Consider the following 12,327-nt stretch of genomic DNA (forward strand, 5'->3'; position numbering starts at 1 on the left):
TACTATCTGTTTGTCATCCGCCCACTCCTTTAACAAGCCCAAAATTACTTTGGAAAATACTTTTTCACCTATATCCAGGAGATTTATTAGGCGATCAAATCCCAGTCAAATCTCACATTTAGGTTTTCACAAACTAGATACAATTTCTTCCTGACCTCTTTGGCCCACTTTAGGCCGCTAAGCTGAGACTTGTTCTTGCACAACGGACGCTTTTATGGCCTCTCCTTTATTCCAAAATCATAATAGGGCGACTTGTGCCTGTACATTCAAGGATGTCATTCCCAGCTCTACTCGAATTGCCTGGATTATAGAGGAGCCCAGTAGTGACATATGGGATTTCATGCATTTCCCTTCCTCTACATCCCAGCTGCTTTGCCACTTAAGCAGATTACTTCTGCACCATATTGTAGTTGGGGTGGTATCATAGCGCTGTAGGCCTTGAACACTGGTCTGTGAGACATGTCCCCATAGGTAAGATTGAATTTTCTCAACCCACACACATGTCAGTGCTTTGGCTTCCTGGGTCCCCAAGTGCGTATACCACTTTAAAGACTTGTAAAACCAGGCCAAGGTTTTTGTACTCATTAAGGTATTTGTACTCATTCACGATTTCCAGTTTAGATGGACCTAGGTACCAATTGAACCTCTGATCTCTCTTCCCAAAGCATAAAACATGCTCTTATCCATATTTACAGTTAAATGTTTTGCACCACAATATTTGCTAAATGCATCTAACTTCCGCTGCAGGCCTAACTGTCTGGTCCAAAATTACTAGGTCATCTGCATTAAGTAAACCGGAAACTTGTTTTCCATTCATTTTTTGGCTTGCACTTCTGTCTACTTCCAAAACCATTGGCAAATCTGCCAAGAAAATAGTAAATAGTAAGGGGGCCAATACACAGCCCTGTCTTGGGCCATTGTTGATCGCTATTTTCTAAGTCAAGGATCCTGCCATATCCTTAATAACTTGGGCCCAGTTCTGAGTGTGTAACTCCTGGATTACCACCAGGAGCCTTTCTGGAAAATCATGTTTTTTTCAAGGTCTCCCAATGAGAACTCCTGTCGACCAGGTCAAACGGAGCAAGGCAAGTCTACAAAGCAACAATACAACATCCCTCATTGCTCCATATCCTTTTGCGCCACCGGCCATAGAGCGTAACAGTGGTCGATCATGGAGTGTCCTTCCTTAAAAAGCTCCTTGTTTCAACAGCACGATAAACCTCTGTTTTACCCAATCCTTCAAGCTACCCAGAATTATTTTGGCAGAGACCTTCTCACAGCTTTCCAACAGGTTAATCAGTCTATAGTTCTTCTGGGCTTTCATGTCCCTCTTGTGTATTGGTCCGATTACTGACCTCCTCCAATCTGTAGAAATATTACCAGACTCTAATATGGCTAAGAACATGGTAGACAGAAATTCTGCCCACCAATTTAACTGGGTCTTGATAACTGCAGGGAGGTTTTCGGGACCTTAATGTTAACTTTCTTAAAGTATCCTTTACCTTTTCCACAGTAAAGAGAATTTTCAAAACGCCAATCTCCCCACCCCAGTGTTATTTGTTTACTTGCAGCGGCCACTGCATATGTTCGATACAGTTAGCCTAAGTACTCTTCCCATGCTGCTTCCTCCACTACACAACTCATGCTCAGGGGTCTGTCCGGTGGCTTCCTGTATTAGTCTCCAAAACTGTTGTGCATTTTTCGTTTCAATGGTTTCCAGCAGGCTTTCCGAGCATTTCCCTTAGTAAATCCTCTTCTGGTTCCTAACTAACATTTTATATTTCTTTTTCAGTTTTAACCAGTATAACTGCCTGCTCGGATCAAACCTTGTTAAGCTTCTCTTCTGATTAACTTTTTCTTATTTAAACATTCTATTTTGGATCATCTACCTCGAGTTACTGGTTTGTCAATATGGCGATTTTTCTTGTTTTTTTAACTCTGAGGGATTGTACGACATGTTCTACTGTTTCTTCAAACCAGGACACATTCTGCCCCCTTGCATTTTCCCTGTTTAAGGTCTGTTGGAAGCTAGTCAATTGTTCTACGTATTCATCCATCAGTCTCATTGCTAGGCCTTTGTGGTACTCAAATTGTTGTGGAAGTACTATTTCACAGTGACTCAGACCCCTAAATAATTTAAAATGCTGGGGGTTATGGCCACTGCCTTCTCTTTGGGATACCCGAGAGCCTATTACTGTTGCAAAGTTCCATGCTTGAATAAACATGTAGTCAAAGGGGCAGTACTGCAAGCCTATGTTAAAGGTTTGTTTTGCAGGGCGATCAGTTTTCAGCCTGCCGTTTAAACTAAATAACTCCTTTGACCCAAAGTACTTCCCTAATGTTAAATCTTGTCTAGTAGAAGTGCATTTGGGAAAGTCCACTGGCTCTATATTGTATGCACCCAATATTTCTTGAAACTATAGATCTAATTTCTTTAGGTTTAATTTGGGATTAACCCCTTCCGTGCTCCCGGCCAACGGTCGACCCAAGCACTACCTGCTGGGTGCTGCGCACGACCGTTGACCGACGCAGCACCGCCCGCTCCATCAAACGCCTGCACTGCGGCAGAATTGCCGCCGCGGTAAACTGGTTAAAACACCCATTACAATGATCAAATTATGCTTTTTGCACAATGCATCCTCATTTTCCATCTCCACCCCATACTCCTCCTGGAAACCCCATAGTTTGTATACATTCTAAAGTACCGGATTTTCATTTTCCTATCTGTAACCAATAGGGATACCGTGCAGACAAGCAGCCATTTACAGGATATATTTAAGAGGGGTCACTTTTTTGCAATCCTTGTTGATATTGAATCATAACCCCCCCCCCCACGAGTGACGACCACATTTTTTTTTTTCCACGGCTGGCCTATAGAGTTGGGTGATTCCTTCAATTTCAGGGGTTTTGTCGCACAGCCAGGCTTCCTGAAGACATGATCTTTTCACACTGGGCTAGTTGTTTTATATTTTCAGCCTTATGCTGTCCTCCTAACCCATTTATGTTCCAGTATATAATTGTCAAGCTCACTGGGTAAAGCAGTTTACTGTTGTGCTCAGACAAGGCTACAAGACCAATTGACATCAGAGCCCCTGGGTGGCGCTTATATGCAGCCCTTCTTGAGCAGAACAAAGACTGTCAGAAGTCACATACCACCAGGGGTACCGGTGCGCAGGGGTACCGGTGCGCAGGGGTACTGCTTTTCTATTTCCATATCCAGTTTGACACTTGGGGAAATATTCACAAGGGGATGAATCAGTAGTTAACTACCCACCAGAAACAAAATTACTGAAGGTAGGTATCTTTTTCTTATGATCCAGACTTTATTCCATACATTCTTAACGTTGCACCCAAACAAGGGACTTTTTAAAGGCCAATTTTCCAAGTAGTCTCTATAGCTGCTGAGAGTCCACAAAGATTGGGTATTAAGACCGCTTTCTTGAACTGAATTGTCTACAATTTACGTACACTACATTTCATACAAAAGACTACTCAAATAAAGTTTCCTATAGTTTTAATACGATTTGTCAATTTACAATTCATTGTATTGGGCATAAATGCTTCCTACTCAAGTTAGCATAATGAAAGTAAGACCCTGTCTACTTGGCCAACATTAATAAGAGCAAGCATAAGCCATGTAATGCTAGTATTTTAATCATTCTAAATGTTTCCCTTTTTGATTTCCTGGATAGATTCCAACTGAATAACCTGGTCCTGAGGAGAATTCCCCGACCACTGGGGATTCGAAACACGTAGGCCCCCCCTGTTTTGGTCTGCCTTTGGTTGTTCTAGTGCTATAATTGTGTTGCACTAGTCCTGATAATTGTACACTCACTTTTGTAAATATTTAGAAATAATGGATTTGTTTTGACCTAAAGGAGTGTATTATTTTGAGTTGAATTTTCTACAAGCTTACAGCAGACTTGTTACTTCCCCCACTGGTTTATTAATTCTCCAGTCTGTGTGAAGTACTCCAGTATGAATGTATGAATGTTTGTGGTATGACTGAGATATGGTTGATTTATGACTGGTTGGTTGACATTTTATCTTGTGCTGTGTCCCTTATTTCATTTTTTTTGTCACAAAAATGTCTTTGGTGTTGACTATACCCACTAAGGTTAAAATTATTATACCTTTTAAGATATTTTGCAGAATAAAGTAGCTATTCAATAGCAACTCCCAGTCTTGAAGTACATCTTTTTCTGGTTGATAAGGAGTTTGTGAATTACATCAGTACTGGCATTTCTCCTTTGTTGTTTTCCTACTCAAGTTAGCATAATGAAAGGAAGACCCTGTCTACTAGGCCAACATTAATAAAAGCAAGCTTAAGCCATGTAATGCTAGTATTTTAATCATTCTAAATGTTTCCCTTTTTTTATTAGAACTAGAAAAGTCGGACGCTGTTAGGCGAATTACAATGAGGTTATGTTGTACTTTGGGTTGAGATTTTTTATTTTCCCTTTCTTTTCAGTCTGTAGATTAAAGTTTACACTGAAGTCATTGCGACCAGTAATGCCTTGTTTTTTGATCTTTAACTTCTGTCGTGGCTTGGGGGGAAATCAAAAGACACAATTGATGGACGGAATGCAGAACATTCAACCCCAGTAAAGGGATCTGGGTTAAATCCATCATACTTTTGCTCACCATGCCACTGCAGTTTAGACCTGACCATATGCAAATCAGTCTTGACCCTGTGCCTCATGGGAACAGTCCAGCCCTAACTGCCAAGCCAGGTCCTCCCTGGACCGGAAACAAGCATCCTTGGTGGCCAGCAGCTGGAACACGGAATTATTATTTTGGATCTAGAGTTTCTGTCTAGTGTTCGACATGGACATTGGTCAGTCCGAATGGTCAACAGCAGTTGCCTCAGTTAAAGTTTGTTGGGTTTCATAGGTAAACTTACGTAGTCACCAAAACATAACTTACATCAGATTATATTGAATGAAAATCATTTTTTGCTAGACTAATACAAACGTATTCGTTGTAAAACGAGACTAGCACATTCGCCCTGAGGCTGATCCTGTGCCCTAAAGCAGATTTCCTTCTGGATATCTTTGCTCTAGACAGAGGTCATCTAAGTATCTAATGTGATTCAGCCCCATGGATGCTTATTTGATAGTAGTGCTCTTGTTTTACATCCAACATGGGATTGAGCTCAGGAGCACAATATGCCCGCCTTCAGATTTTTTGAACACCCCTAAAGATTTTTTTCCATGAAAAACAGACAATCGTTTTCCACATACGCAAATCTGATTAACAGATTGTCTGGATTTAGCAGTATGTGCTGTAAAGAGGTCATAATGCTGGTGGCTTACTCATTCCGGTCAATTACAGAATACTGAAGTGATGGAAAACTGAGGAGGTATTACATATGCTCATCTTCAAATCACACGCACAGGCACTCACGCGTCAGTCACTCGAACGGTCTATTCTGCCTAGCCACACACCAAATCTGAATGTTAAGAATTAGAAAGCAGGTTTGGTTTCCATAATTTTATTCTTGCACAGCTATAGTTTACAATGCATTAATGCAGTTCAGACACAGCCCAAACCCTGTCTCCCGAGAAATCATTACACAAGCAGGATGTAGCATGTTGAAGACCCTCCCAAAAAAATCCTTCTGAAAGAGCATTTACTTGGTGATGAGCGTGTTTGCCGTTGCTAGGCAGAGTGGGGCGTACATTTCTGAACTTCAACGAAGAAGGCACCGTGAGGACTCATTTTACATATGTACAAACTAGAACAAAAAGTACACGTTTGTTTCCGCAGTTGTTTTTGACATTTTAATACACACTGTAAATTGTAAACCTCCACTTGCAAAAAAATACAAATACATTGATGCGTTTAGACAAAATATTTTCTGACTTACAGATGCAATACTTTAAAATATTTCGTAAGTGCTCTATCACAAATCAAGACTGTATTCTGCCAGCAGATACAATCTAGCCTTTAATGTACTTTATATATTTATTTAATGTTCATAATATGCATATTTATATATCTATTTATATATCTATATATATACAGCTCTGCCATATATTCCTTTGCTGTACCTTTGGTTAAAAAAAATAAACCCTCTCATAACAGTTATCTGTGCCTTTCTTAAGAGTGCAGTTTGCATACCATTCGTACGTCCCCTTAAAGTGTATATTTTAAGAATTACCTTTTGTGGAGTGCATGGGTGCTTTCTGCTGAGCAAACAATTGCACAGCAAGTTCCCACCCCAAACGTCTCAGTACCATTTCCTACAATGTGTTAGGATTTGCTGGGGGACAAGGCGGTAAAGTGCTATTTGCTGGACTCGTACCTATGAGGTTCCATTGAAATTCACAAGGAACCTTAAGTGAATACGTTGGGAAATGCCCTGCATACTCCACAAATTGTATGTTTTCAAACACAAAGCAGATTTCATTGGCTCTTCTGGGCAATAATCTCTTTGGAAAGCTTATGATGGGCACCATGACTCCATAAATTCGACTACCATCCCTCCTAACCCTCTATTGAGGCTCAGGAGCTGGCACATTCACGGCGTTGGCCTAAACTGCAGTCAGCAAAGGTAGGCTGGTTCACTCTCCATTCTATCCAGAACGGAGAAGACATAACAAGGTGTCAGTCTTTTGCCCCATCGTCTCCATTGTGAAAGCAGATCAGTCCTCATAAAACAGTGCTCCGCAGGCAAGCTAGTGTTCATGTGTTCCAGTTTGGCAAAAGGACGCCGTTGAACCTTTAAACCTAGACGGTCAGAGTGGGCGGAGACCATTCTGGACACTTGACCAGGCCTCCTAGAATTCAGGTTTCCCTTCCAGAAATAAAATCCAAGACTTTGATGCAAATTGATGACATTTCAGGCTCCTCGGCAATATGAAGACTGTGCAGTTTAGTTCCAAAGCGTATGGACACTCCACCACGTTGACATTTAGAAGGAATTATATACAAGCCACTGACTCAGTTTCACATCCAGAAGAAAAAAATCCCATCTTTGCAACCAGGTCAGCACGAGGCACTCCATCGTCATCACCAAGTGACGTGATTTAAAATGTTAATTTGTCCTTCTTGGGATGCTGCCCTGCAGCAGCCCCATTCAGCACACCCTGGGCAAGTCTGGTGGCTGCTCGCTAGGAGACACTCGGTACTGGACCTTTGTGTTGGTGATGGCACCATGTTTCTGCCGCAGGTGAAGCCTCAGTTGACTTTTGTGGCGGAAATGCAAATTACACTTTTCACACTAAAAATAAGAAAAGAAAACATTCATTTTAGTGTCTACATATTGCCTTAACCCAGACTATCAAATCCATACATTCATGATCATGGCTTCTGGTTCTGCCTCATCACTGCCTTACTCCTCATTCCTAGACTGATGCAAAAGCACTTTGCAACAGTTCTATGCATTCTGCAACAAATGTACATACAGCTAAAATTCAGAAGTCTAAATCTGATCTTGCACTACTTTCTAATAGGATCCCAAAAGTAGCAGTGAATATAGAAATATAATTTGATGCTTCATTCCTAGATACCGCTTAACTTATCTGAGATTTTAATAATTTTTATGAGGAACTAAAGAGTCTAAAAGCAACTATTGTGTGTGAAGAAATGGGTAGCCCAGAGTTTTGGTAGGAAGAGGTATGTGAAATTGCATTTCAAATGGAATGGGCCTTAAGAAAAGTGCTATCCAGTGGTTTATTTGCAGTCGCCGAAATATACCTACATTCTGACCCAATTTTCTCACTTTAAAAAAAATGGTGTGATACTGGGCTTAAAGACTTCTGTCCAGTACTCAACTGGAAAACGTGTGAGCTCTTGGAACAAGCAGAACCCTGGCATTAAGTAACGCAAATTAAAGAAATAAAACATTAGAGAACCATCTGGGAATGCTACATCTGATACCTAGGTAATCAACTTGGTTCAACTGGTTTTAAGAGGCGTTTTTGCAGAGATGCCTTCTGATCTTCTACCTTAAACTTAAAACTGGACTCCAGCATGGATTGGCATTGGCTTACAGAAGATAGGATAGGTTGAGGACTTACATGATAAGGTTTCTCCCCTGTGTGGATCCGCAGGTGACTTTTAAGCGTTTGCAGGTGCCTGAAGCGGGTGCCACAGATTTCGCAGGGATACGGTTTTTCACCTGTGTGGATCAGTACATGTGCTCGTAGATGAGCAACCTGTGAGAAGGACAAGATGTTGCACATGAAATACAATTCAGAAAATTGCACATGCATTTTTATCGCTATTATTCTATTGTGCACTTTCAGTTAACCTGTCGGATTTAACTTAGCTTGCTTACATCGGAAAAAAACTAAAGACCGCTATAAGAGGTCTGGAAATTATACGGTGGGTTAAACCTAGATATGAGAGTTTGCATGATTTTGTGCAGGTCATTCAAGATAATCTACAACCCTGTATATTACAAAAACATTTTAAGTCATTTGTTGATAGCCTATGTAGTTGTATCTTAGAAGGGCATCTCAGAACAAGGTGGGGGCAGTTATACTTAAGTGAGGTGGAAAACCAGTCTATTTTCTGTACTCTGTATGCTTTGCGTCTTCACGTCGTTTTTGCACTGAGACCGTCATACTAGTCAGATTCAGGGTACAGTGTCCATTTTCAGAGTTCTTAAAATCTCCTACCTCATTAAAATTCGTGAAGCAGGAGTGTTTGTGACTCTGGGAATAGCAGCAGGTTTCAGAAGCAACTGTCCCCTCGCCCTGTACCTGCTCTCCTCAATGCTAACAGCCACAACTCACCATTACTTTTAACATGTTACAACCACCTTTCAGATCAATTGTCTGCAGTCGCAAATCTAACCACTTCACGTGAAGCAGAAAGAGTGCAATCTCCATTAGAACGCCATGTCTTTGGCGAGTCTGTATGAGTTGCAAAATCTACTTCACTAGTTGGAAACAGATTACACTTTTGCATTGCGACACACTGTTTTATGGTAACAAAGTCTGTGATTTTGTGAACAGACGGCTTTGCAATCCTAAGATAGTGGACTTTTGGATTTCAGTAAATTTGTGGGTGGCTGGAACAAGTTGGCAAGACAACATTCCAAGCAGAGGTACGGTATAAGGCAGCCTAACTACACAGGCTCTTCAGATACCATGGCCTCCTGAGAAAACTACCAATATCCGTACAAGAAAGTCTACCACTAGCCACGCTTTGGACGGATGATGGGCTACAATTGAAGCAGCTGCCATTTTAAAGGGAAAAGTAAACGAACGTGTTCAAGATCCAACGAAGACTGGGGAAAAAGGACCCCCCCTGCATGTTGTACATGTATACAAACTAATTAGTATTACTGTAAAGTGAGTTAATTTCATGGAATCTTTGTAAACAAACCTGCACAAATCGTGCTCCACAGGTTTCGCACTTGTACGGCTTCTCGCCAGAATGAATCCTCGTGTGGGTTTTCAGGTTTGCCGGTCGGTTGAACTGGGCCCCGCAGATGTTGCAACGATAGGGTTTCTCCCCTTTTGTAGAAAAAAAGGAAAGGAAATCTTAAAATGCGGTTTGCCTAGTACTGTTCATTTTCAAAATCAGTGATAAATAGGAACTACTACACAAGACTTATGCACTGAAGCCCTGAACATATCACGACTGTTAGCTCATAGGTAGTTCTGTCACAACTGAAGATGAAAAATCTCCCACTTGATCATTTCCTGGGGCAAGCAACCAATCAAAGGAAAAAAAAACTTGTCAAATGATGTAAACAAAGATTTAGATTCGGTCCTTAATGTAATGAGATTTGTTTGTTTTTAGCAAAAGGGGCTATTTATCTTTGCTATTTCAATCAGACACCTCAGTAATTATAGGAACATGGTGACTTCCATCACATCTTAATTTCAGTGTTACATGAAGGTACTTGCATTGCTAGTCTAGTTCATTATTGATACCAAGATTAAGAATGCAGCTCACGCTACCAACAAAAAGACAATGATGCGTTTCACAAAACCAGTGCTGGGAATAAGAATGGCAGAGTAAACCCAGATGTACAAAATGTGGTTATTCGCACTGCTGACAGAGGGGATGGATTTACCTACTCCTTCAACGTTATTGTGGACTGCAAGGGACTGATTGTCTAGGAGTATTTTTGCCTATTTGAACATTTTCTTTTACAAAATCGCCTCAAGGGAGTAGCTTTTCTTTTTTCTGGGTGTATGGCCTTCCCGTAGGAAGTTGCATTAGTCAACCTCCAATTCCCTGGATGTAAACTGTCCAAAGAAATGGAAATCTTTACACGTCGGATTTGGGGTACTGGGCCTCTGTAAAGCTGCAATTTCCAAAGACCTCAATGTTCCTCCTTCCTGAAAGACACCGCTTCCCCTCCATCATCACCATTACCCAAGCAGAATGAGCGGACACTAGCCCAAACTGGAGCCAGGATCCGTTCAGGCACGGAGTATGCCACAGGGATACTACAACGTGCCACCAGCAGGGCCTTCCACACATCCATTCAGATGCAGGGGTCTAGGAAAGGAACCCCGGTAACATACCTGTATGAACCGTTTTGTGGCTGGCTAGGTTTCCCTTGTAGCGGAAGGAGGCCTGGCAACGGTCACACTTGTAGGGTTTGTCACTGTGCATCTGCAGGTTATGTCGCTTCAGAGAGCCTTCCTCCGAGAACCTGGAGTCGCATTCATTGCAGAAGAAGGTACCATTCTCTGCAGGGAACAAGTGCGAGAAATAACTCAGCATGCCATTCTTACTAATAAAGATGTTCAGAAAAAAAAGCTATTTATAGCATGTATATCTATCTGCACTACATGCGTATGTCCCCAAGAGTGAAATTCAAGGGCCGTAACATCAGGGCCCGGTTGGATTCTGAAATCAGAAATCTGAAAATCTAGACAAAGATGTAATGCTAGACTATCAAGGTAATGAGACTACATCAAGCGGGTGCAAATAAGAGAAATAGAGATGGAATTGAAGGTGTTTTTCTGTGGAGTGTGAGCTACACAGTCTTGCTCATTGAGAAAGACTCCACCTGTGCTATTGCATGGAGCCTATATTCCTGGAGCTCAAACTCGCATTGCTATCTAAGAACGAAGAAATAGAATTGACCAGGGCTACTAATTTTAAACCTACTTTACAGTGACTGTCCACTTGTAGCTTCAAGTCATGCTGAGACTAAGAGGAACTGACAGCCACCAAGCCACACTCACTCACCCATTAATTCTGAATGTTTTTCTGGAATCGTATTCTGACTACTTGGACTAGAAAGGAGACTATCCTACAGCAGCCTTGGTATTCTCAAGTGCAACAAATTACACTTTGGTACAAGAATCGGCTAAGGCCTTCTGACAGATCAGGCTTTGGTAAGAGCCGTACGTGCACATTGTTCATCATCTCCCTGTAGATCCATGCTTGAGTCTTCTGCAACAAGGCCGCAAGCCTTCCAGAGTTCTAGTTCTGATTTGGTGAGCCTGAGCGGACCATTTAATAATCCTTAACACCTTCAGCGCAGCGCGAATTCTCACGCTGTGCTGAAGGTTCTAATGAGCCAACGGGCTCATGACGGAACCGTTCCATCATGAGCATCGAAGGGGTTAAGGATGTAATAAGGCTTTTGATAACATGTATAATACCAGAAAGGCATCTAAAGAATTGATGTTTGCATGCACAAACCAAAGTACCAGTCGTCCCTCAGCCTGGATGCAGGGTACTAAATGTCCGTATGATTTTGGAGTAATGGTTATATTCAATTCTAGTATTTCTTAACATAACAGTGACTGAGATAGATGCACACCACAACCCTAGTCCCCACAGTACAAACCAACAACATTTGAGAAGTACCAAAATCCATCCAGTCCTGTTGTAAACAGATCGGTCCTAGATACGATCCTGGTGGTCCTTTAAATCTGTGCATTATTTAGCATGGTAGAACACCTTTAAATACTACATTAATTCTTGAATGTTACCAAGCATTCATACGGATGCAAACAAGATTGCTTCATAAAATTCTCATTTTGCATATTGTAATTCACACAAGCCAGCAGAGCCTTTATAAGATTAGTTCTCATTTTAAGGCTAATGGATTGTAAAAGTGAAAATTTAGAGGCAACACATCCTGGTCACTGATGTTTATGGACCAATCGATGCAATTTATACTAAGCCACTGGAATTATGCGTATACGTAACCATGGTGTTTTCCCCATATTTATGGATTTGCTGTGCCTGCCGCATAATCCATCAACTGCAGATTTTTACAAAAAAGTTTTAATTTCTAAAGGATCAAAAGTTACTAAATACACTATGTGTTGGCAGTCCCGTTACAAATGTCATCTGGCCATCTTTCAGGTTGGCGATTGTTGTGGTACACAGATCAGG

At 41.3% G+C, this 12,327-nt stretch overlaps 1 protein-coding gene across 2 annotated transcripts in view; it reads right to left on the bottom strand.

Moving 5' to 3' along the window:
* Positions 1 to 5,478: 5,478 nt before the first annotated feature.
* BCL6 (BCL6 transcription repressor) overlaps positions 5,479 to 12,327 on the bottom strand; it is a 28,005-nt gene continuing 21,156 nt past the window's right edge. The window contains exons 7-10 of one of the 2 annotated variants that reach the window (XM_086944620.1): positions 10,494 to 10,661; positions 9,340 to 9,470; positions 8,025 to 8,162; positions 5,479 to 7,225 (exon numbers count right to left, since the gene is read on the bottom strand). In XM_086944620.1, coding sequence (XP_086800746.1) covers positions 7,082 to 7,225; positions 8,025 to 8,162; positions 9,340 to 9,470; positions 10,494 to 10,661 — 581 coding nt within the window. In that variant the 3' untranslated portion in view covers positions 5,479 to 7,081. The remainder of the gene's footprint in view (positions 7,226 to 8,024; positions 8,163 to 9,339; positions 9,471 to 10,493; positions 10,662 to 12,327) is intronic. The other variant, XM_086944621.1, reaches the window with a different exon arrangement.

Source organism: Lissotriton vulgaris, chromosome 11 (assembly GCF_964263255.1).
Source record: "Lissotriton vulgaris chromosome 11, aLisVul1.2, whole genome shotgun sequence".
NCBI lineage: Eukaryota > Metazoa > Chordata > Amphibia > Caudata > Salamandridae > Lissotriton > Lissotriton vulgaris.